This window comes from Ambystoma mexicanum, chromosome 9 (genome assembly GCF_040938575.1).
Source record: "Ambystoma mexicanum isolate Mex_15411 chromosome 9, UKY_AmexF1_1, whole genome shotgun sequence".
NCBI classification, from domain to species: domain Eukaryota; kingdom Metazoa; phylum Chordata; class Amphibia; order Caudata; family Ambystomatidae; genus Ambystoma; species Ambystoma mexicanum.
In genome coordinates, this window is record NC_090931.1 from 711,471,222 (window position 1) to 711,497,612 (window position 26,391).

The following is a 26,391-nucleotide window of genomic DNA, read 5'->3' on the forward strand; positions in this document are numbered from 1 at the left end:
TTTTCGTACCGGTCTCTTCTAGCTGGCGTCGTGGAAGGGTTCTTGAGGAGGGCGAGGCCCTCATCCCAAATGTCGTCCAGTAGAGGCACCGCGAGGACCTTCTTCCTCTTGGCCTTGCGCCGTTGATAACCTTTTTCTTCTCCTCAGGGCAGAGTTGGAAAAGCTCGGATGCCCTGGCGATCATGGAGTGGAACGATCCAATCTCGTCGGGCGGAGAGGCCCTGGTGGGAGGTGACGACGGGAGATCCTCGTCGTATACCTCGTCGTCCGTACCCGTCGCTGCCGTGTCAGTCCCCGTATCATCCCCTCGGGTGGACGGGGAGGAGGGCTGGGCGGGTCGCGACGGCTGAAAAGGAGGTGGAGGGTGAATCCTTCTTTTCTTGGGAGGGGGGAACACCCGAAGGTCCCGGTTCAGGACCCCCCCCGACGGGAGAGGCTCCTCCGTCGGCAACGGTAGTCTCGTCCTTATCTCTGAGCATAAGGACTGTATAGCCAACAAAATGGCCGCCGAGTTGTCTTGCGGCGCTGGCAGAGGGGAATCCGACGGGCGATCAGGGGCCCCGTCGGCACCCTCGACGCTGTCGTCGTCACCTGCGTCGGGCTCCATCCCGACGGGCTGGTCTTCTTCCACGCTAAGGCCGTGGCTTAAAACCTCGATCAGCTCTTCCTCTGAAGCCAAATCTACGACGACGCCCTGCCCCCCCTTTTTCTTCCCCGCCGGGGATTTCACGGGGGTCCTATCGATGGGCACAAAAGAGGACTCCCTCCGAGGTGGCAGGGAGACTCTGAGCCCCGAGGTCGCCACCACTGGTGTAGCCTCCACAGGCTGAGCCAGGGCCGCCGCGACAGTATCGATAGAGGGCTTGGCCGGATGGATTAAGGCCTTCACCACCTTAGGTGCGCTCACCGCCTTATCCTTGAGGGGGGGGGGGGACACTGCCTCGCTCCCCCTCCGATGGGGCCTTCGAGCTCGACCGGGGCCTCTCCAGGAGCTTCGCCGGGTGCTCGCCCTTCCTCTTACCCGACCCAGAGCGTTGGCTCGTGGCTGAAGGTGCCGGGGAGGGTGCGCCCTGCCTGGCGCCCGTAGAGCCCGACCGTTCGGCGCTCCCGGTGCCAGCAGACTCGCGGTGCTTGGCCTTGTGTTGGACCCCCGTCGCCGGGGCGTCCTCAAAGGTCTTAGAAGACCGCTCGGATTTCTTCCTCTTCTTCTCGCCTGACGGGCTCTTCCCTTCCAGCCAGTTGGCGAGGCGTTGGTGGCGGTCCTTCATGGTCCGCTCCGACATATTGCTGCAAAACGCACAGTCCTTCTCCACGTGTGTCTTGTCCTCATGTAAGCAGTAGAGACAAAAGGAGTGCTCGTCCTCCTTAAAGACGTTCTGCAGCTGGCATCCAGGGCAGACCCTGAACAGCTTTCCGGGCGTCGAGCTTCCCTTCTCCTGGGCCATGTCCGGGCCTGAGAAGCTTCTGGAGTCCTCCAAAACGTAGCTCGACAAAATCTTCACCCTTGAGGGGCGCAGACGAATCCGACACGGGTCCCCGTTGATCGGATGGAGAGTCGGTGGAGCATGAGGCTCTTTTGACCGAAAAAACAAAGTTTTTGAGCAAAAAACGTGAAAAAATAGCACTAACGCTTGAGAGCAATAGCACGAGGATCCCAACACATGAACGTGCGGTAAAAATCTGAAGATGGCTGCCAGAGGCGGTGCTTAGGTAGAGGGCAGTCATTGGCTGTGGTCAGTATGACGCAGAGACCAGGGATTGGTTACTACTACGAAAGACAGATCAGAAACGAAACCGATACTGGTTTTTTCTTTACAGAGGATTCCCAGCCTGACGACGGGGAATATTCATGAGCATGTGAATCCATGCCAGACCACATGCTGGAGAAACTAGCTTTCTCTCCCCCTTTTGGCCTTCTGGACCGTAGCAGAGGCCCTTCTGGTCTTGCACATTGATTGGGGGAAAATGCCATCATGACGGGGTTCCCAGCCACTCCCTTGTATCCCCTAAAAGCAGTCCTACACACTGCAGCACGTCTTATTAAGGGTGACTGACTCACTCCCATTCTAAACGAACTGCACTGGCTTCTTATCCAGGCCAGGGTACTGTTCAAGACTGCATTTATCTACAAATCAGTGATGAGTAGCACACCAGCGTACCTGGCAGCTAAGCTCCATATATCTGGTGGCACACACTTCTTGCTCAGCAAATCAACAAACTTGCTCCAAACACAACTATCCCACTAGGAGAGGACCCACAAACAATCCTTCTCTGGTCATGCACCAACCCTCTGGAACTCTATCCCAGTATCGGCTCGGAATGCCCCCAGAATTCTTCAATTTCACATATCTCTTAAAACGTGGCTATTTCAACAGGACCTGACCATGGATTAATCCCAATTGATGCATAGAACGCAACTCACATTACTGGGCCAAGATGCCAGCTCAAATGCTGGCTACCCTAACCTTGTACAGCATTCCGCAGCTCTCGAGCTAGGTCTGCACATTAAACAAAGTGTGGATAAGTCTCTTGCTTGGACTTAAGCCCAAGGTCTTGTGGGTTAAGGGGTTATGGTCCCTGATGCACGAGTTTGCTGCAATAGCATACTTCAAGTCGTTCTCCATTCAGCAAGGATAGCTTTCACAACCTCGCTGAAACCCACGGCATTGGTGTCCATCATGAAGTGTGCTCCCCTGCCACACGCTCTGCTTCCTGGATCCTTCCTGCACCGACAGCTCACACTGTTTAACAATGTCCACAGGTCCACTACTCTTGATGGGGTTTCTGATGGCCCTGCTCTTCTACTGACCGTCTCCTCAGAAGAGGAGAATGAAGCACACAACCCTGCCTCACTCTCCAAAACAGCTTATTGAAGTGGCTGCAGTGCTATTTCGAGGATCAGGTGACAGCCACCCCAAAAAAGATTAAATAATGATGCTTCTCCGTTTGTTCAAGGCGACGAATACATGTATAGCAAAACGACCAGACAATAAGTTTTTTTCCTCAAAACGAATCACTGAATTGAGAAAGATCAAAAGCTTTCATTTGGGTAGTTGTATTGCTTTAAAGTGGGGGTTAGCTATCCTAGCCAGTGCCGGCAACAGAAAGGCAGCTGGTTGGTCGGCTGCAGGACTGAAAGAGTGTAACACTTTAAAGTGCCACTACCCAAACCTCCCTGGCCCATTGGCTGTGGATGTCCAAAAAGCCAGGATCCAAAAAGGTCAGCCTTGCTCCCATCTCACCCAAAAGCAAACAGGCTCAGGGGAAGAATAGATTATGGAGAGAGGATGCACGTCAAATGCTACTCAAAAGTGTGAAAGTAAAAAAAAAAAAAAAACGAAAATCAGACCTGTTGGTTCTAGCAGTCTCCCGAGAAGAAAAAAGCACAACCTAGGGACCAGAAAAGCAGAAAGTATTAACACTTAATCAGATCAATGTATTCCATTACCAAAAATTCCCATAGTGGCTGCTAAATAACAGCCATGCTGAGATAGTAAGGAGCAGCTGAAACGAAGTAATAAGAGGGGGCAGCTTAACAGAATCATTATGAAAGGGGTCCAGGGGAACGCAACTGCTCTAAAACATACCATTACTCCAGTCAGAAGGAACTCTAGGATGAAGTGCCCTAAAAACGTGCTAAGGGGAAGCCTAAAAGATAACTCATGCTTGTAATAGACCTGTATCCTTTAGTGTTTCAATAAGGTTATTTGTTTGTGGGTTCCAGGGTGGGTGTACAGTTGTTGTTGCCATCATGTTCCCATTACATATTGGTATTTTGTCGAAGAATGGTTATCTCCAGGTAGGGCTGTAATTCTGTATTACAGGTCAGCCAGGACTACTACTTCAGCAGAATGTATAAAAGCCAAACAATGCAGAATAAAGCCAATATATAGACTCTAGTCAAACACCTAGAATGTGTGCAAAACGTCTTGGCCGCAATATGTGACATTCACTCTGCTGCAAAACATGGAGAGCCACGGCCCAGGGTCCCCTCTCTGGGCCGATTGTCTTTGCACTTCCACCATGTTTCATGGCCACCGCAAGCGCAGGTATTTGCAATGATGTGTCATGTGACGTCGCTACAGGGAGATGAACAGAAAACAATCTGCCTACATTATGCCATGGATAGCACTTCCTCACATCCAACTAGGATTTCAGCATTTTGCTGCTTATGTATATTCACCTTAAGGTTCTTATCCTGATCCATAAATGGGTTTTCGGAAAGCAAATGTGGATAAACACAAGCCACACTGATCTCTGCGATCTAGTCCTGCCCAGCGATGATGTATAATCCCTCGGGTTAAGATGTTCCCAGTGCTGGCTGCCCAAGCCTGGAATGATCTTCCTATGGACTTGCGTCTAGAAGACATTGAATTAATTTTCAGGAGACATTTCTCTTTTAATAAAGCTAGTCGAAAGTCCTTCACTTTTTTGTGTCCATCTAAAGGGGGTGGCGGGGAGGGGGTTAAATACAATAATTACCTGCAACTAACCCACCATGACTATTCAGCTTTGCTGCAAATGTAACCCACCTACCATGACTGCTTATATTTCAGCGTTTAGCCAAAAATGTAATCCACCTGCAACCGTCTTGGATTTCTCAGCTTTGTGCTGTATAAGCAATTTACCTGTAATACCCGACAAAAACCACCATTCTCTCTGAAACTAGCGCTTACATGCCCCGGACTTTGTGCTCCACTATGAATGCAAAAAATAAAATAAAAAAATAAATCAAAAAAAGAACAAAAACTTTGAATAAACTGAAGAAGTGCAACATAGCTGGGAAGCATCTTTTTTTTACCCAGAGGCAACGAGAGTACACATTTGAGCGCAAGGGTTCGCAGTAAAGTAAGGATGATCTGCATACAGGCGTTGCTAGTGGTCTTTTGGTTGTAGCCCTGGATAAAAGCTCGGGGGCTACAAACAAAAGGCTAGCTAGCCCAGAATTAGCGAACCCCCCGGATCTTTTCCAGACCTAGCAACACCCCATGTAAAATGGCAAACTAGGAAGAGCTGCGGCAAGAACGGTAATGGCCCGTATTACAACCACACCCCTGTAGGATTCAAAAACACGCAGGTTGCGAAATCGAAAGAACAAAGGCCATCTGCGCTGGAAGTAGGGTAATGGTCAGGGGCCTTCCGCTGACGGCAGCGACCTGTGCTCAGAATGGGATGTTCTAATCTACGGAGAAGGGCGTTGGTATTATCTGAAGAGCAGGGTGTTCCGAGGATATGGGCCGCACACATTTGATAAACACAGTTGCCTTGCAACAGTTTGGATTTGCTTTGTAAAAGGAAAGCATTTGTTTTGTTTTGTGCGGAACGCCTTGTTGTAAAACATAATGACCGCCCTCTACTCTGGAAAACCTTGGCAGGAAGAAAGTTCGAAGACTGCATGGAGCGGGCCACTGAGGTTTCTGGCGGCCCCAGAGAGGAGGGCTAGCTGCGAAACAGGGAAGAGGGCACGGGTGTTGGGAATAGAACGATCGTGTTTGGATACAGCAATTGTAAAAAGGTGGAGTGTGTGTGTAGGCGTGTGGTCTTTAGGTGGCACCCTTTTTCTTAAAACTGATCGAGTTGTTTTTCAAACTTCTTCAGGGAATGGAGATCAAGAAACTGGGCACAACGGTAGTGAAGGCATGGCCACACACAGGACTTAACTTGCATTTAGCTGCAGTTACCTTATTTTCTTCAGCCGATACTGGAGGTCTGCAACGAAGGTACTTTTTCAAGTAAGGCGAGGGCTATTGGGGCTCTGTGGGGAATTGGGGTGAACTAGGTGCATTACTTTGAGCTTTGGCCGGAACACATGAAAATGTTCCCCCCCCCCCCCCCCTGTATTTCAGGATCGAGGATGCTGCGGGTCTTGTGGTTTCAGCCCTAGTAGTAGTCTGGCTGCTCCGTTCCGTTGGGCGGATAATTGATTTATTCAAGCCTAAAACTAAACTGATTTAAAACTAAACTGATTTAATGCTAACAGTACGACGAGTTCTAGTTATGTCAAGATGTAAGCATTTCTAAGCAGCAGTTTATTTTTCGTAGAATGTTAAAATTTGTTTGTAAAGTCATTTACATCTGGATGAATGATCAAAGTTGATCCTAACGCGTTTTTTTTTCTTACTGGTGTGTGTGGTGGGGGGAGCAGGAGGAGGTGCTCCAACAAAACAGTAAACAAGGGGGGGGGGGGCGTCCTGGCAGACTCTCTGCCAGACAGGAGTCTTGGTTACAAGAGCCTTACCCAGAGTCTTCAGCTCACTATCTTTCACAGAGAAGAAATAGCTCAAACATATCAGCCTTTGTCCTGCACTGAAATGCTAGGCAATTGTCGTCTGAACAAGACTACCAACAGCAACCCCAGACACGTGTTTTGGTCTGATTGGACCTCATCAGTAGGGTGAGGTCTTCTGGTCAAACATCTTCTGACTACTACTGGAAGCAGTAGTCATGCTTCCGGTCTTTGAAAGAATTATGGCCAACAGCCTCCAGATGTACGATAAAATTTTCCTTGCCCAAAAAGCAATTCTAAGGACATGCTTCTTCTTCAGACTATCCAACTTGCATGTGTGATGAATAGCTCCTCAAGCCACTACTGATACGTTCGATGCAAACGCGAGAGCTCTAGTCCCACCAAAAGGTATGGCAAGCAATGCCCATCTCCAATCCAAACAACAAGGAGTTCAGAACTATTCTCCCAACCCTGAAGGCCTAGAGCCAGGAACTGGGAATCCTTTGGGAAGCGTAAACCGCATACAGATCACATAATAGATTTAAAGCGCAGATCCTACTATCCAGCTGATCAGTGGAACCCACGCCCTCTATGGCAACTGACAAGTGATCTGTAAAATTGCTAGCATAGGGTCTACATGCATAGACTTGGTAAACTCCAGGTCACCTACCAAAGAGCACTGAGACCATCAAGGGAGACACCTGCTTTTAATTCTTCCATGCCTTTAAGAGCAGGTATAGTGGCGTTTAGCGAATACTAGGTACCTTATAAGAGGGCTTGACGGAGGGTGCCACTAGGTGTGTGGAATATGCCCAAACAGGGACATTTTACACACGGTGGGGAATATTTTAAGACTACAAGATTCTGATGAGCAGAGGCCAACATTCTAAGGTTTGGATTTCTGGTGGTTGTCTCGCTGGTTAGCGCCAAGATGCACCTGGGCGAATGTTGGGCTCTACAACATGAGCAAAATCAAATTTAACACGAGTTTAGTCTACTTGTAATTGCTCCCATATTTCCCACATTTGTCAAATAAGACAACCAAAGCAGAGGGGAAAAACATGTGCCCAGGAGCACAGATTTTGGACAAGCTGGAAAACCACAATTTGAATACTAAACCCAATAATGGGCCAGTTTATGTTATTTAAACCAAAGTCTGAAGTATTTTAATAAATAGTGGTTAACAATGGCCCCCAGACAGATATATATATAGTAAAATTATCCAACGCTAAACATGTAATGCCTTTTAAAAGAGCAAAATGTCAGATGGTTTAAATCACAGGGGTTGCCATCAACAGCTGTTTCAAGGACCAACGTAAGGTAGTGCCAACTAAAACGAAAGAATAAAAAGGATCATAATCCAGACCTTCGGGTCCCAAAGTAGGATTTTGAAAGTAGATCACGTCTCTCCTAACCAATCATTGTAGTTTAACATTGTGCCGTTTGATTATAAACCGTCCCAGATTTGACAGATATGGGACGAATAGGGACAAAGTTATTTTTACAAGATTATAAGAGTTTTGTTCAAATGGGGAAGCAACAATTAGAACTGCATGCGGTTGGTCCCAAGTTATTCATTTCGCCGATTGGTGAATGGGGACCGCAGATAGCAGACCTCAGACCACCATTTTGAACTGTGTTGCCATTTCTCTCTGCAGTGGTTTGGTCAGAGGTCAGTTTTCTTTGTTCCGCTGGTTTACCAGACTGTATTGGCAGTATTTCTCCTACCACCAGCGTCTGCATGCAACAGAGTAGGTACTGGTTTATTAAGGTTTGACAGAAGGTTTGACAGACAGATTCAGTTCGTGGAAAATACACATGATTGCCAATATTTCATGCTGGTTAACCCTGGGATTACAAATCTTCAATCGACATGGCCCAGAGGAGGTGAAATCACACTAGACAAGAGTTTAATCGAACAAATGACAGGCAGTCTAGTTAGCACTAGTTTAAATCACAGGGCTCACTGAACAGGTCTGCACTAGTTTGTGGACATAGACAGATGAGACAAGCCAGGCTATAATCCTCCGAACAACGTTAAATTATAGAGTGTTGCAGTTGCCCATTATAGTGCACTCAGGACATTGGTTTATGTGGGGGAAAATTGCATAATAAGGAACCAAGATTAAGATCAGTTCTTGTTGGAAAGTCAGAAATATGGCATTTCTATACACTACTTCCCTCCTTGCCAATCCTTTTGGATTTACAATAGCACTTTAGTGCGGTTAAGTTTATTTCCATTCATTCTAATATTTCCCGCGTGTCCAGTAAAAAAAAAAAGCTTAAGCATAGGAGAAAATATATTTGCCCAAGATCACACACCTTTGGACAAGCAGAGAAACAAATATTAGACTCATTGTTAGTATTTCACCAAAACCATAGACAGCAGAAGTGACATCACAAACCCTACCACCAGTGCCGGAAATGGAAAAAATGTATTGGGGTAAACGTCACCTCTTTTGAGGCGCGTGGCCGCCAGCCAGGTGGCACAACACAGCATCTCCATAGAACAGCGCCTAGAAACACTTGTGTACAGGTGCGTTATAAATGCCATATTATAAAACCTAGCGATTTGCATAAAAGCAAAGAGCATCATGGGGACATCATAATGGCCACACATTTTTATATTAAACATGTCTTATATTGATTCAGCAAGAAGCCCTTTTAAGTCAAAAATGGACTTCAGTTTGGATTGATCACATATTCACCCTAATAAAGAGAGGTCTTTAAATAGCAGGACATGTATACTAGTGTGGACAGCTGCAACACTGAATGTGAGGATTTGGCAGTTTCTGTCAGTAGTACCAAGTCTTTTGAAAGCTTGTTGAAAAACATGTTACTCGCTCGTGGACAAGCTGGATTCTTGGTTTTCTCATTTGAATGCAATGCAACAACTGAGAGGCGACTATGGAGCGAGATTTTAAAAGAGAATTGAATTAAATAAAGTCCGACAGCATTCCCGATTAAATACAAGACTAAGAGCATATAGATGTGTATTATAGGGAAGCAGTGGTGAGGAGGAGTAAGAAGCCGAGTATGGTGGGTTCTTCTGCAAAATGCCTAGGGTGAAATTTGAAGCAATGGTGGAGACTAGTAGGTCGGAGGTAGTCGTAGGTCAGGCAGCCTGCCGTGCCCCTGCGTAAGTGGCCTCGCAGAGGAACTTCGTGTTGGGAAATCTCTCCAGCTCCCTTGTAGGCCATCTGTCAGAGTGAATACATAGATAAAGAGGTGTAAAGACTCTGTATGAGACAATCAGCAAGAGATGTTCAGTAGATTAAATTGGTAGGAGGGGGTTGGGGCGAGAGGACTTCCCAACAGGCAGGTTGCCACTTCCATATCAATAGGGCTGGGGATGCGTGCGTTATATGCCAGACAGTGCAATTTGTGGCCGACTTTTTGGCCTCTTGAAAGAACCTGCTTATCAGGAAATTCCACCAACATTCAAGGCCACTGTGCCCCAACAGGAACAGTGCAAGAGATAAGAGCAATTTTCTGTCTGGACAGGGAGAGAAACGTAGGGCTAGAACGCTGCTAGTGTTGTGAGGTAAAGGGGTGAAGAAAGTGAGGCACAGAAAGAACCGTAGAGCATTGCAGGGATGAATGGACGCGCATTGAAATGTAATGCAATTGAGAAATTTCCGAACGGATAAGCGCCTTCTTAGAGCTTATACGGTTTGGGCAGGTTCAGTCACATATTATGCTTTCCTATATCGGATTAGCGCTGCACCAACCCCATCTGCCTCGCATTTGACCGATGGGACAGGGTCTCCAGTCTAACAATGAGTTGTTGGCGTCCACCCACCTCACATGCGCCCGTGATTTGGGTCCTGCATGAGTGGGTAGAAACCATATTCTGTGTGAGCTGAAAGCAAGGTTCAGAACTCACTTTTCACCCAAGCTACCTTGCGAGTAAGGATAGATAGTAATGTGTGTGATTTGCAATGGCAATTGCAAATTATAGTATCCATTTTGTTCACTGAAACATAGCACTTTGCATTTGTGAAGTCTGACACTTGGCATAGCACTGATTATGAATATTCAACAGCTACATCTGGTCCCTGGTTTTGTGTTAACCGTTTTCTTTTTTTGGTTCATATGTTCTAAATAAGGATGTTCTTTTGATTAAAATGAAAATAAATGAATGTAACATTGGAACACATTTAAAGTTATGCTTTATTTTTTCGAGTCTTTAACATTGGAAAATGATTTATTAACCACAACTCTGCTATTTGGTCAAATACTAAATATACTATTCTGTATTGCCCCGATGACAACTATCAAAAGCTAAACATACAGTGATTGCAACAGGTCACTAGTTAAGATTGGTTTAACCAGTGGGCTCACACTGCAATCCACAGTGTTTGCCAGCAGCAACCCAAGGTTAGTGATTGCTGCTCTGAAATGCAGCACAGTATTCTATCCAGACGTTCTGGTTCCAAAGTCTATTTTGCCACTAGACCATCATTTTAGTAGAATACCGAGTTGTATACTGGTTTTCAGTTTGTTGACAATCCTTCATAGATTTGACAGATAAGGGAGGAATAGGGGGATACAGTGCAGTTTTGGTGAAATGGGCAAGCCGGTATTAGAACCCCACTGTGACATCCTCCATATACTCACAAACCTTTAGATTGACTGAAACATTATACAGGTGCTCCGTTTATTTCTAAGCACTCCCACTTTGGTATACGAGGAAAGTGGTGTACCAGAAGCTATGGGGATGTGACGTTATGTTATTTGGCATTTATATAGCACATCATTGATAGGACCTCAAAGAGCTTGCGGGTTGAACGCCCTCGGGGACCGCAGTCCAAGTCAGTCGAGAGAGTAGGGTGTTATCGAGTGCACCCAAGCACCCTAATTGTGAGCAGCTGAGGCGATTGCTTGATGGTAGCTGCATCCTATCCTTCAGTGTGTTGCTATTGAGAGATCAGTTGAATGTGTGTAGTCTGGGGTTGGTCTACGAGACTGCATTCTGACGGCATTAGGCCTGTGTAGGGCGTTTGTGTGTGCAGCTATGCCGATATTTTCGTGGCGTGTTGCTGCGTTCTAGAAGGATGTTTAAGTGTTCACGGAGTATTGTTCCTATGTGAGCAGCTAGGCCGAAAATGATCGGGGTGTAGCTGCGCTCTATTGTGTGTTGGTGTGGGGTAGAGAGTGAGCATAGTGATAGGAGACGCGAGTGTCTGGAATGGAGGTTTTATTCCTACCAGCCCACTGTTCTGGATCACATTCATGCGCTTTGCGATAGCTGCACTCAGTGGGAGATGGGACAGGGAGTAGCTAGGCATGTGTAGTGGACTCACAACGCTAATTAGTGGTCCTATATCTAGCGCCTGCGGGACGCCAAGGTTGTCATCAAAAGGTAGGTTTCTGATTCTGTCTTGGTAACTTGTCAGTCGCTTTCAGCGGTGTCATTGCTCGGTATCTTCTCGAACATTTGTCTGCAGGTTATATTTACATTCCAATGTAATGATGTCGATGTTGTGGTCCATGGTGGTGTAGTGTTTTAGTGGCCCTAGGTGTCCTTAATCAGGTTTACGAAAAGAGACAGATTTTTAAGAGCTTTGCGGAAGGCCATGTATTATTACACAGGGTGTTGAAGGTGGCCCTTCAGCCGACAGGGAGCCAGTGAAGGGTGTGGAGAGCGGGCGAGATGTGGTCTCTGTGTCCCCGGGTGAGAAGGAGTTTGGCAGCAGCGTTTTGGGTTCTTTGGAGTTTAAGTTGGTAGGTCGGTGTTGCCAGGTAGAACAAGTTAGCGTAGTCCAGTCTCGACATAACAATGGACATAACAGCAGCAAGTCAGTTGGGGTAGGTGAGGTAGGGGAAAATGCATCTAAGGAGTTTGAAGGTAGAAGTGACATGATTTTGCTACATTATTGATCTGACGGGAGAGAGTTGGGTCTGAGTCCATAGTGCAGCCAAGGTTTTTGACGGTTTTGGAGTGGGGGGGGCATTAACGGAAGAGAAGGGGGCCATGGGAGTGGTTGCGGAAGAAGGGCAGTATTGCCGGACACCATGATTCCGTTTTATCTGGGTTGAGAAGGAGGTGGTTTTTTTGTCATCCATCGATCAATATCACTTAGGCATGCTCCAAGGTCAGTCATGGGTTGGTGCTCGTTTCGGGAATTCTCAGGATAATTTGGGTATTATCGGTGTAGTTGTAACAGGAGAGGCTGTGCGCACGGATGATTCCTGGTAGCGTGGTCAGATAGAGGTTAAATAGGAGCGCAGAGAGGCATGCGCCTTGCGGGGTACTCCAGTGTTCCTAGCACAAGCAAAGTGGAGAGAAAAGCGATTTGTTTCCGGTTGCTGAGGAAGGAGGCAATCCATTTCAGTGCAGAGCCATGGATTCCTATGGAGTGGAGGCGATTAAGGAGGATAGAATGGTTATCGTTCTTGAAGGATGCTGACAGATCAAAGAGAATCAGCACTGACCAACCTTCCGAGTCTGTAGAGACCTTGAGATCATCCCAGATCGAGATCAGAGTAGTTTCTGTTCCATGGCGTGGCCTGAAGCCTGATTGCGCAGGGTCGAGTAGTTTGTTGGATTCTAGGAAGTGGTTCAGCTGGGAGTATGCAGCCCGATCAATGATTTGCATGAGAAAACTGTGTTGGAGATCAGTCTGTAATTCTTAGGGTTAAGGGGGAGCAGTCGAGGGATGGCTTTTTTAGAAGGGGTTTGGCATTTGCCATTTTAAAAGCCTCTGGAAAGGTGCCAGAAGTGAGGGGGTCGTTTAGTATGGAGCTTGCATGTTTTCCTGCACAAGTAAAGGAGAATATTTCTTTCAGAAGAGAGGCGTGACAGGGGTTGCGGGGCGCATCTGCTGCCGGATAGATCAAAGAACTCGTTTTTCGAGATGGGTTGGAAAGAGTGGAAGGCTGGCATTGCGATCGTCGGGGAAATGGAATCAGGAGGGGTAGGATTGGGGCGGGGGGGTGAGGGTGGAGAGTGGAATTAAGGGTTGCCGTCCTGTCAAATGCAGTGTTGTAGAAATGTATTGAGGGAATCACAGAGTGTTTGCCTGGGAGTGGTCTGGGTAGAGGTGCAAGAAGGTTTCACGAATTTGGAGATGATCTTGTGGAGTTCTTTGCTGCTGCCACCACAGTTCATGATTTGTTTATTGCAAAAGGCCTTTTTGGATCTGTGATTTGTAGTTACTGTGGTGGTGGGCGACATAGATCTGCAGAGAGCGGTTTTAGATGCTCGCCATTTGCGCTAAAGATGGTTATTCCGACTTGACAGTCTTCAGGTGGGGGGGGTGAACCATTTTGGCGATGGTCCTTTGCATGAGGGGGGCGAGAGGAATTAGTAATTCCTTAAGCCAGGAGTAAAAGGATTCAATGGTTAAGGGTCTTCCACCGGTCAGCGTCGCTGGTAGACAGAGTAGAAGGGCTTAGGCTAGGTTGAGAAGTACTTTGACTTTGTTCCAGCATTTGAGATCAAAAGTGAGGGCAGGGGGAGCTGTGGGAGGAAGGGCTGGTATGTAGATGGAGAAAGGGATGACAGAGTGGTCTGTCCAGATAAGCGGTTTGGGACTGGATATAGAGACGCGATCATACAGAGAGGTTGAGTGCATCAAGACGGTCGACCAGAGGATGAGTCATGGGGTTGTTGGGCATATCGAACTAGATATTGAAATCTCACAATAGTGTGAGAGCTGGGTGATTTACCCGAATAGTAGCTATCGAGTCAGGGATTGTTTGCGAAATGTCTGTCATATCCAGGGGGTCTGTATATGAATAGGAAGCTGTAAGTGTTGATGGTAGTGAGAGCCCACAACAAAAATTCTCAAACTGGTGGAGGAGACAATTGATCCCACAGTATTGGCAGGCTGGACACAGAGGGCCATATGTCTGTTGGGTAACACTAACCGCATCATCACAGCGGGGAGGAGGTCTAGTCAAGTAAAAAAAGACTCTAAATTGAGTGAATTGGCGATAGAGTCCGCAGCGGCCGCCAAGCCCAAACTGTTTGGTGAATCATTCATAAAATAAATGACAAAATTTGCAAACACGTAAGCGGCTCTGGAAAAGGGCCAAGCGTCCCTCAAAAGAGTATTTGGCATGCACATTTTTGGATGGGTTGGCAGAGGCATGGGCCGCTCGGCCAGCCGATACTCACAAGTCAGGCTTTACAGCGACTGAACTAAATGGAGGTAACAGGAAGAACGAAATCCCACCCCCTTCTTCCCCTCAAGGGCAAGAGGTAGGGGAAGAAGCTGGCGTCACGCTGCACGACAGCAACATAACACAGGTGAGAGCAAAAGCAGCGTAGCGACTTCAGCCAGGGATCGCAGACATTCACGCAGTAGGCGGGAGAGTTTAGCGCAGTGAGTACAGAACTGGAGATGAATATCCAGAGATACCTTTTTATCAACCACCAGTCCAGTCAGGTCTGCCGAGGCCAATTTTGTGAAGCGATGAAAACCACCAGCTGCTGGATGCAGAAATCAAAGAGCTAGGGCGCAAGAAAGCCATTGCTCAAACGCCAGACGCCACAGACTGGTTCATTAGAAATATGTTCCTGGTGAAAGGCAGATGCAAGCTGAGACTGGTATCAATCTCAGAGGATTGAACGGGTTCATAGTTTAGACATTTCAAAATGGAGGGTATCCGCCTCCTAAGGGACATGCCGCAGTAGGGAGACTAGCTTGCCAGGGTAGACCTCAGGCACCCATCTGCCAGTACCCATTGCGCCAGTACATCAAACGTTGCTGCGATTTCTCTGGGGAGGACAGACGCGGGAATTCACACATCTGCCTTTCGGATTAGCACCAGTACCCTGCTGTTTCTCCAAGCTGATGAAGCTGGTAGTAAGCCTGTTGAGAGAACAGGGTATTCGACTGATCACATACCTCGACAACATCAAAAGCAAGTGACAAAAACAACCGACCCAGGAGAGACTTCATTGTGGTGTACTCATCAAAACGGACAATGTGTCTGCGGTCATATAGTTATCAACCGACTGGGCCAAATGAGCTACAGAACCCTAGCGGAGCCGGCAAACAATTTTTGGCATTCGTGCCTTCAGTGGAAGGTCTTGGTGACAGCAGAGTTCCTACCAGGGATACAGAACAAAGTAGTGGACTGGAATTCCGGATATCTCAGAATTTGCCAGTGATTGGCAGCTGGATTCGGATGTATTTCAGCAACTAAAGTCACAATGGGTTCTCTTCGAGGCTGAACAGACCGCTCCCTCATTTCTTCAGTTAGAGACCGGACCTGGAGGCGACAGATGCCTTTCTCCAGCCCTGGGGGCCGAACAGAGTGTGCGTTTCCCACATTCACAATGATTCTGAGGACACTAGCACAAGCAACGAGGCCTCTCTGGTGTCAATAACACCAGACTGTAGGGGACAAGCCTGTTTTCCCAGTCTGTTGGAGATGGCTTGCGACAAGCCAATAGCGCCGCAAAGATGGGAGACGATTGTGGTGGGAAACCAACATCCTTTGGTACGGGCGGGCAACCTGAACTTAATCGCGTGGGCGATTTCCAGGGATCCTAGGTTATGCGCAGTCTTTCGGGAGAAGCTGAATGCATCAAGGAGTCGAGGCCCCCCGGAACCATCAAGGCTTAAACATCAGTGTGGGTACACTGGCATAGCTTGTGTCTGGAGAGGAACGTGCATTCCACTAGAACAGATGGGGTGCACATAGGGAATTTCCTGGTGCAATTGGCAGCACAAGGGACGGCCTATAGAACAATTAATAAAGCACGCTCAGCGATTTCAGCAGGATATCCGCATGTCGAAGGCTTTCCAATGGGAGCGCATCACTTGGTGCGTAGGTTGCGGAGAGGCAACCTACGCCGCTTAAGTACTCAAAGCTATGGGAGGTCAATGCAGGGTTGAGGCTTTTTAGGGGATGGCCAGACAATGCAGAAATCAAGGCGAAACTCTCCAGAAAGGACCCATCAGCCAAGGGGACAACACTTCTATGTCTTGTATTTTGCAAGAGACTATCGGACGTGAGAGCGTTCGAGATTACTAGGAAAACTGAATCCACAACGGCGCTGGCATTCACTGTAATGACAAGAACAAAGACAAGTTTAAGGACAGTGTCCTATGATTCTTTCCCAGATCAGCCTAAACTTTGTCTGGTAAGATGTCAGGCACCTTAAAAGACCCCAACAGAAGACCTTAAAACTGCGGAATTTATCAGCTGATCATAGCGCTGCGTAAGCCTTGTGGGGCGGTTACCCTGGCGAGATGGGTCATGCAGCAAGCAGGAATTAATGTAGAAGTCTACGGTGAGCACTCAGTGGGTGGGGCGATGGGCTCTAAAGAGTACAACATACTGGCTCAGCTAGAAGATATACTGAAGGCAGCACACTAGTTGAAGGAGTCGACGTCTTCATTTTTTTTAACTTGAGACCGGACAACAGATTGACGTTGCCGGTAGGTGAGCTTTGAACAAGCATATTCAAGCCTCCGGTCTGGACATAGAATTCAGATTTCCAACACCAACGATATAGAAAGTCATAATTCTATTAAAGACAGAGGGGCGAAGGTTTATCCCCACCCTAGCAATCATCAGTAGTTATAATTGTATGCACTGACTGTTTAGTATGCGAAATACTGCAATGTATTCATTTTCACATGATTGCCCACCCACAGTAGATCACTTATTAAGACATTGTTTATGTTGTAGGTGTTGAGGCGGATAATAAGCCGGCAAGTTCTTGAGGAGTGAGTGGAGACAAGCTAGAGTTGGACTCAACTGGTTGGGGCGCAAAAGTTAAAGAGTTGTGGACCAGTGACAGAAATAAGAGGTCACAAGGGATAGAGATTTTAGGGACATATAGGAACATCGATCGAATTGGTTAATGGGAATCGCGTGTCCGTGCACATCAATCATTCAGGGACTACCAAAGTGTTAAGAACCCGGGCGGCCTTGACTTCGTCGTGCAGCCATAGAGTTCCTCAAGACAATGTCCCTCTTGGGTATAGATAAGGACCAAAAGAAGGAGAACAATGGATGTCTGGGATCGAATTATGGCGCCTTCCAACACTATTCTGGACAACACGATACCTATGAAATGAGCAGCAAAAGTCACCAACTAGTCTCACCCGAATTAAAGATAATCAAGGTAGGCACAACATGAAATACTAACCTGCACCAAGAACAAGATTGTATTCCAAAGTAGTACAGGCAAAACAGAACAGACTTTACCCCTGTAAGAGTAAACAAAAAAAGGTCATAAGAAACCATACAGAAACAGGGGAACAGAAACTATGAGATTAGGTAGAACCCTATGCTTACCACTTTGAGGAGTTGCAATGTCTTCTCTCATGTCAGAAAAAACACAAGGGCTCTCAACCCGATGGCACACGGACACCTAGACCCTAAGATGGCTAGTCTCTAGTCCACACAGAGCCACCAGAACCAGACGGCACAAGGACGCCTTGTACTGAGGTGGTAAGTCTCTAGTCCCAGGGTACCACCGGCCCGACGGCACAAGGACACCTAGATGGGTTAGATTCCCAGATCAGAGGCTGTACAGTTAATGTTGCCTCCTCGTTGTGATTGTAGGAAAAACACCAAGGATGTAGTCCGGATGTGTGGTACGATCTCTGTGAAGTGATGCAAGTTAGAGGTAGCCGATTTCTTTTAGGTAGGGCGTAGATAACAGTATAAACTAGTTAGTACGCAGAAAACACTTCCCCACCACAGGTGTCCGTTCCAAAACAGGAATATCTGGTGAATCATGAACTGAGAACCTTTTTCTTATAGCATAACGTAATTCCAGAAGACAACCCGTGAGGCAGGCTGCGTTTGGTAACACAATATCGTTTTCAAGAGCGGAATCGTTAAACCAAGAATATCCAAGAAGCAAACAGGTTTGGCAACAGGAAAGCAATCATCGCTGAGAAACGCCACTTGCGATGGAAAAACAATGGGTGTAACTTGAAGTACGAACAAGAAGTTGGCAACAGAAGAGAAGGGCAAAGACAGAGGCAGTCCGTTGAACAAGCCAAAATTCAAAGTACCTAGAAAATGTAGCGAAAGCACTGACAGCAATAACGTAGGACTCAACTAGAAGCGCCAGGCTTCTCCCTGCAACTGCCTATGAATCGTGAGTCAGGTGACCGCATGCTGCATCACACGTGATCACCGCGGAACGAGAGTCAGCCCAGTCTCTATGGCAACCTAACACGCTCTACAAGCCGAGTGCGGGCAGTAAGAAAAATCCTAGGAGCTGTTTGCACCGAGCGTCGTTCATAACCTAACCGACGTGAAGCACAAGAGTACCGAGCGGGAACATATGTGTGACACCGTTTCTTAACACAAAGACTCATGTGATGGGATGTGTCGTTTTTTCACTTTGTGTTATCTTGTTACATTTTTAATATGCTGCTCGAGAGGTAAAGATTGGAGAGGAACACAATCCTTCACCTATGTGTCTTTAATAGAATTAGGACTTTCTATAACGATAACGTTGAAAATCTAAATTGTAAGGATGTGAATCGGCAGATAATTTGAGGTCAAATAAAGCAACCGATCTAATAAGACATGAAAAGGTAACCAAATCTTTAAGAAATTCAGAAAACAAATAAGATTTTACTTTTTTTTTTGTTTTAAAGTACATGGCTGCTGAATCCACAATTCCAAAATAATTAGGGGAAAAAAAAAATCACTAAAAAGGAATCATGTATTGACCGTTCTCTTTACATTCATTTCTGGGAGCCCCACCAATGGTAAACTTACCTGTGCAGATCCAAATGTACGTAAGGCATGATGAATTTTTCCTTAATAAGATCCCAAATCACCCGGGTCATCTCATCACCCTGCATTTCCACCACTGAGCCGCCATTGATTTTCTTCATTCTGAAACAGAAAAATATGCTCAAATTCAAAAATCGATGATGGTGGTCGCAACAGGACTGAATGAGCTCAAAATGGAGGAGCAGGTTAGAGGAATCCCTGACAATCAGACGCACAGGCATAGTTGTTGAACAGGCTAATATCACATCACCATTGGTTGGCCCAGGAGTTTTAAACCAACTTCAGTACGCATGTCACAGTAAGTTAAGTGAGAAACCTGAGGGTATCTTCAGACCTACTCCCATTGGATCCTCCCCTTAGGTGGCCATGGAAAGGCCATTGCTTTTGGATCCTGACCCTGGGGATGGAAATGAGAGGGAGGATCACATGGGTGGAGGGTCCTTGGGAGAGGATATCCACAGCCGATACATGTTATACCCTTTTCCTTATGAGAACCAACCTCCCCCTACCTTTTTGGGCTGTTGCAAACCAAGTTCCCTCATTTAGGAATTATTTCACCACTAGTACTGAGGCGAGGAAGAGGACTGCAGATTGCTGTAAAGTTCAGGCATGTCCCGAGTGCTCCACTAATTACAATCAGATAATTGACATTATGGGCTCACACCTACAACCTGTCAGTGGATGCAGGTGTGTAAAAGGTGGAGCAGACAAGTGGGAAAGCGCAACCAGCAGGAGAGAGCCCGGGCTGATTGTTACAGGCCTGGGGGAGAAGTTTGCTTCCCAGAGGCAGCTGAAATGGGTCCTGCAGGAGAAACAGGACGCAGACAACACCAAGAAGCTGTGGAGCCAAGGGACGGGCGGGTTGCGAGAAGGACACAGGAGAGGGAACCTCATTGGTCTGAAGAAAGAAAGTTGCGTACAGCGTCCGCTCGGAGAAAGTGGGGCTGCCGGCAACATATGGAAAGAAGGTCAGGTGCGAGCGGGGCTTACGGTCGGTGGAAAGCGTATCGGAGGAATAGAAGCCAAGAGAACAACCGCCCAGAGGAGACACCAGGGACCGGTGAGTGAAAAGGGGAAAGCACTCTAACCGGTGCGCTACTGGGGGGCTCTGGGGAACCAAATTAGATGTTGAATGAATGGAAAAGTATGCACAAGATGAAATTAACCCAAAGCAACGGGTTGAGAGGAATATTAAGGACAATATAAAGTGCAAGCAACAGAGTAAAAGACCAAAGTTATTGAATACTAAACTAAATGAAGGCTTTTGGCATAGCTATGACCAGATATGTTTGTGTGCAAAATATATTGCATATTGAAAGCAAAGCACGAAACGCATGAAAGCAAGTATGAAACATTGTAAGAAAGTATGAAAGCAAGATGAAGCAGGAACAAGACCACAAAGTGAACTGTATGCGAAAACACATTGTGACAGCCAAGAGTCTGGCGAAGCCAAGAGTCTGGCAAGGTAAAGCTAAGTAAGTGTGAACCATTAGACAGGTACAAATACAGAAGAAACAGTGTGGGCTGAAGAGCCTAGGGTTCCTGGTTGCGTGACCTGTAACGGGTGGACCGTGTGGTCCGACAACTACACCTAGACCAGGTAAACCCCATTTGTGAACGCCAAAGAGGATGCTGAAGCGAAACAGGAGAAAGCAATCTGGCTGAATTGTTAAGAAACTAGAATGAGTATCAAGTTGATCTGGAGCAAGTTTTGTGGAACATTCAAAGATTGAGAATAAGTACAAGTTGACCGTCTTGAACTTGGGGAAGGGAATCCGAGACTTTGTGGAACGGTCTTGAACTTGGGGAAGGTGAGATGAAAAGTAAGTCAGGAGCTGGAAGAGGCTCAACACTTATTTGAATCAGAAGTTATTTTCTTGCTGACATCCCTGCACATAGTTTAGCTTTAGTTATGAGGGCGAGTATAGGTTTTGGACACAGGCCGACTTAAGTTAAACTTTCTGACTCAGACTTTACTTAGTTTCTTTAGGTAGGCAAATCCCACCTTAGTATAGTGCAAGTTAGGCCTTGAACCATCCGGACATCTGAAACCATAAATTATTTTTGTTTGAACTTTGATTCTGTTGTCCGTGTCTTGCTCCATGATGCCTTCACAGTATGTGGACCCTCATCTCCACCTAGCAAAATTATGTTTGCAATAAAGCAGTTATGAAGACTATCCACACCGTAATACTTGGTAACGTCTTTATTCTAATTACAGAAGTGTAAGTTAATAGAGCCCCATCCACCTTCCTTGCCAGCCTTCCTGTAATCAACAGCTCCCATGTAATCCTCATCACTATGACCTACTGCATTGCACACTCACTGGGGCATCTCATACAAGAAAGCCACTCTTCCCCACACATATATAACACCCCCCTTCCTTCTTGATCCATGTTCTCATCTGGATTCTCACATATAAAACTTGATCTTTTCACCACCCTCGATGCTCTTTTCCCCTCCCCAACCATGGAGGACACCATGGTACTGGGTTTACTTCCTCTCATCTCAAACGAAGTTACATCTGTCGCTACATGTGGCGTCATCCATCGTGCACAAATCCCCTTACAGACCCCTTTCGGTTTTCTCCACACACACCAGCCATCCTCCTAGCATCCATGATACTAATGTTCACCCTCTTAACCATGCTGTTACATTCACAGTGATACAATAGCCGTTCTTTTGCCCGTCACCCCTGTCCTCCTTAAGTAGCTCTCCATCACGTTTCCTCATAAACTGCCTCCCATTATCTGTCAAGATACGTCTTGCATACACTGCTCCTTCTCAAATACTTCTGCACACCTTGCAACCTTAAAAATGCTATCCACCTGAAGAGCATATCCACCAGCACAATTACAAAACTTTTACGCCACCCAACAATATCTACAGGGCCCAAAACATCCATGGCTCGCACATCCAACGCCCCCTTTGGAACCTCTCATTCCACCAAAGGTTGAATACAAGCCTTCACTCCTCTACCGGCCTTTTCGCATTCCACACAACATCCCAGTCTCTTCTCAATAACGTCATCAAACCCTGGCCACCAATAATCCTCTCTTAGCAAAGCCTTAGCCCTCTTCAGACAAATGTGGCCAGAAAGCACAATATCTACCAACTTATTCCTCCAACTTTCAGGTGCAACCACTCTGCCCAACCTATACAAAAAAACACACACACACACACACACACACACACACACACACAGTGGCCACGCTTAGCTAGTATCTCACTTCCCACAAAGCCCTCGATTCACCCCTCAACCTCCATGTATACTGCCATCCATTTTCTACTCCCTGTATGGCACACAACATTGCCATCCTCCCTTATTGCATTCAACCAACCACACCATCATGTGTTGCAAAGATTTTGGTGTACCCATTCTGCTTCTACTTCACTGTCACTACTGCCTAGATGTAGTAAGCGATCTGCCAAAACATTATACCGCCCTGGGATCACTTCTATCTTATATGCATGACTCTGCAATCTTGCCATCTAGTCTGCTATTCTTCACAAACCATTGTCCAATACTTTTGATTCAAATATGTCCTTTAATGGCTTATGATCTGTTCTTATTATACAATCGGCACCTCAGACAATGTTCTTAAATCGCTCACAGCCCAGTGACACGCTAAAGCCTCCTTTTCCAAGACAGAATATTTCTTCACCGTTCCTCGCAAAATCTGCGACTCATGGGTAATCACCTTCATCTCACGAGACATAACCACTTGCAACAAAACTGGACCTATACCCATTTCGCTTGCATCCACTGGAATTGCTCTTTTACTTGTGTCAAATTGGTTCAATGCCTTCACCATGTCAATTTCGGCCTTTATTTTCCTGAATTCTTCCTGAGACAGACTACTCCAAACAAGTTCTTGCCCTTTCCTCAGTAAAATGCACATTTCACCAACTTTGTCTGCAAAGTACTGCACAAATCTTTAGTAAAACTCAATCATACCCAGAAAGGAACATAGTTCCCCTTTGGTTTTGCCTCCACCGTCCCTTTCTTTGGTCTCACACCATTGCCCAATATCTCATGTTTCAAATACACTGAATTTTTCCTGAATATGCATTTATGCTTCCTTAATGTCATACCTCTCCCCTCTAAAATCTCTAATACATTCCGCAATGTCTCATGTTCTCCTTCAGTCTCTATTTCATCTTGGAAGCAGTATATTCCTTTGAATTCTTGAATTTTAAAAAAAGAAATAGAGCATACTGATAAGATAATGCCGATACCAAGTCAAATGGCATACTGGAACACGCCCTCAGGAGATGAATGCAATCCGTCAACTTCCTCGATTCTGGCTCCAATTCAATGTGGTGGTAAGCAGACGCCAAATCCAACTTCGTAAAAAACATCCCCTTCCCCAACAAAGCCAACATACGGCATATTAGGTAGCAAATGTCTTTCTACAACTACACATCTATTAAGAGCCCCCAGATCCACACATACACAATTCACCACTCTGACTACCAGCAGGGGCAACACCCATTCCACAGCTCCTGCAATGATACCCATTCCACACAAACAAGACCATATGGAAACCAAGCTTGGTCCATCCCAAAAATGTACAGCCCATGCCAAGCTACTTGGTCACATCCCTTCTGCACAAGACCACAAGCAACCAGACATGTTTCAGAACCATTGGGCATCATCAGTGAGGTGTAGCTCGAGGCCAACCCTCCCTCTCGTCTAGAAAGCATCATGCTCCCTATTCTCCTGGTATGTATATACAGAATATTGCCCCCACCCCACTGTCAAAGGTCTAGTCTAACCTAATAGTGATAGCCTTGTCCATCACCCCTCTGGCATTTCCTAGAATTACCCTACACTATCACAATGGTAATTGGACTAAAAGGAATAATGGGGGTGTGCCTTTCAGAGAGTGTGCCTGATCCGGTCTTCTTCATATCTCACCCACTGACTCCTCTCCCTGCTCTGATGCTTCACCCTTACTGATCTCCTCTGCATCCACCATTCCTCATACACCTTGTGATTTCCTCCTCTGTCCCTTCGATGCTGCTCACTCCTTCTCGGCCTTTCCTCTACACTTTGATGTTACTGCTCCCTTCTCCACACTATTACAACTCCTGCCCACCTTTTTTCCTCAGATGCCCCCTTCCATTCTCACATTCACTTACATACTCGAAAGACAACCACTAACCAATACCTCCGGTCTGCTCCAAAAGTCATCTCTACACTCCATTCCACTGTCCATCCTCCTCCTCCTAGTCTCTTAGTCAGTCACCTCTTCCTCACACTCCCAGTCCCCCAACCTCACCCAAACAATCCGCAACATACTGTGTCTGGTTGTTTTTAAACTCCTCCCCCTTCCCTCTGGTTGGTCATATGGCCCTGGCAATCTGTTCTCGTCTGTCCCACCCAGAGGGATCGTCATTACAAAAGTGTTTAAGAGTGGGTTAAGCCCAATCACTTTTTCCCCTTGTGGGGCTGCCATGCTGCAGTAATGGCGACCTGTGCTGCATAACGTCCAAGATCATGTTAGGCGTCCATGGCCCGGCTTACCTTAAGGTAAGTTCAGTCCATGTTTGGAGTGTTTTTGTTAATGACCCTGGTGTGTTAGGGCAGCCGCACCAGGTTCGCTGCTCTGTATGTTGCGATGTGTAGCGTCTGACAGCCCTTGGGAGCTCCAGCACCTTTGTAGGTTGCTACCTCTCACATGAGGGGGATGTTTGTATGCTGCTTGCATGGGTCTCAAGGCAGGTATGCAGGAGTTCCGGCTCTTCACTGGCTGGCCGCTCCACGGCTAGGTTTTGGAATGGGTTTTTGTGGGGGTGCTGATGGACTGTTGTCATGCAGGCAGTCTTCTCTCCAGCAATGCAGGAAATGGGGCATTCAACTGCCACCTTCCCCCCTCTGGGGTAGGACTGGCTCTGGATTTCTCCCTGGTAGGCCTACCCCGGTTGAAAGGGGATCCTATCCATTAAAGAAGTACTTCTGCTGAAGAAGACATTATCCAGCGTTGGAGCTTTGGACATTGCAGTTTTTCAGCTGTAGGTCAGGAAACTCATCTGCAGCAGGTGCTCTCTACATTGTATAGGGGCCTGTCAAATATAGCCACAATCCGGGAAAGCAACCTTTAACCCGGGTTTCTTCACCATCTCACCCCGGTGGCTGCAATTTCGTGGGGTCCATCTTTGGTCATGGGTAAAGCAGTGGTAATCAGCCATGGTCAGGTTTCCTGTACAGCTGGAGCTCTTCTGCAATTGCATATGCTTTCGAGATTGGAACCGCCACACCACTCTTGACACACCTCTCACCCCCATAGATGTTACATGGGTGTAAAGCCCACTCCTTAAAAACCATCCTTACCCAGCAGTGGGTGCGGCTGTTATGTCTATGTGTCTTACTTCCCAGCCTAAATTATCCAGTGACAGTTTGGCAAGACCATGTTTGAAAGCCCTTGCTCATCCACCAAGTTGGCCTCTCAACCCCCACACAGTGGTAGCCCTGAAAAACCATTTGTAACAAATGATAAACAAGAACAACCAGCACACAGAATTAGGAACAAGGGTCATCAAGCATAATTTACAATATTAATCAGCAGGTTAGTGATCAGCAATAAAGACAGCAGGCAAGGGAACCTCAATGTTTTACTCAGAATGGATTTGCTATAATGATCCTCGTGTGGGTTTGGAATTAGTGAGATAAGGTATAGTATCAGCAATATTTATTTTATGCAGGATTAGCAATACAATGATCAGCCTGGATTAGCCAGAATGGTCTCAGGCAGGATTCCTTATAATTTCCAATCCAAGAGGCACAGACCATGTATAGTTTGTGTATCAAAGCAATACCAAACTACATCCTGCACAGTTCTAGCCCCTCAAAAAAGCATATATATATCCTCACCCTCCAACTATCTCACATCCACACACTCCATCCATGCAAACAGCCAACAGACACTCCCACACTCGGAGCACCATCCATATCCCCACAGACATAACTCCACTAGCCATTCGGTTTGTGCCATCTCAGAGGCACATCTCCTCCCTCCATTAACAGCATCACATGATCACATGACATCTAGTTATCACCATCTATCCAGCCCCTGCCCCCGCCCTCCCCAGACATCCCACCAGCTCATCCACAGACCGTACCCTGTTCTCCAACACCCAATGGACACATTTGCACCCTACCACACAAAAAAACTCCCCCAATCCACCCCTCAGTCACATTCCTACTCTGCACCCAGCACCATTCTTCCCCGCCACACTGCCACCTTTTAACTATATGCCTAAAAGGAACATAACTATCCCTCAAAACCACCCCACATGAACATAAGGAGAGGAAATCAGAGGAGAAAAGAACTATGGGAAAGGAAGTAGAGTATTGAGATTCTTGGGTGTTCAGAGGGCCTCACTTGTCATAAATCCGGCCAGTTTCTTGGAGTTGTTTTTTTGGGTAGCCA

General features: G+C 46.7%; 1 protein-coding gene across 1 annotated transcript in view; it reads right to left on the reverse strand.

The window, feature by feature from the left end:
* The window catches only part of IDH1 (isocitrate dehydrogenase (NADP(+)) 1), a 358,127-nt gene that overhangs the window by 259,849 nt on the left and 71,887 nt on the right, over nucleotides 1-26,391 (reverse strand). Inside the window, exon 2 of the mRNA XM_069615604.1 lies at nucleotides 18,938-19,057. Coding sequence (XP_069471705.1) covers nucleotides 18,938-19,056 — 119 coding nt within the window. The 5' untranslated portion in view covers nucleotide 19,057. The remainder of the gene's footprint in view (nucleotides 1-18,937; nucleotides 19,058-26,391) is intronic.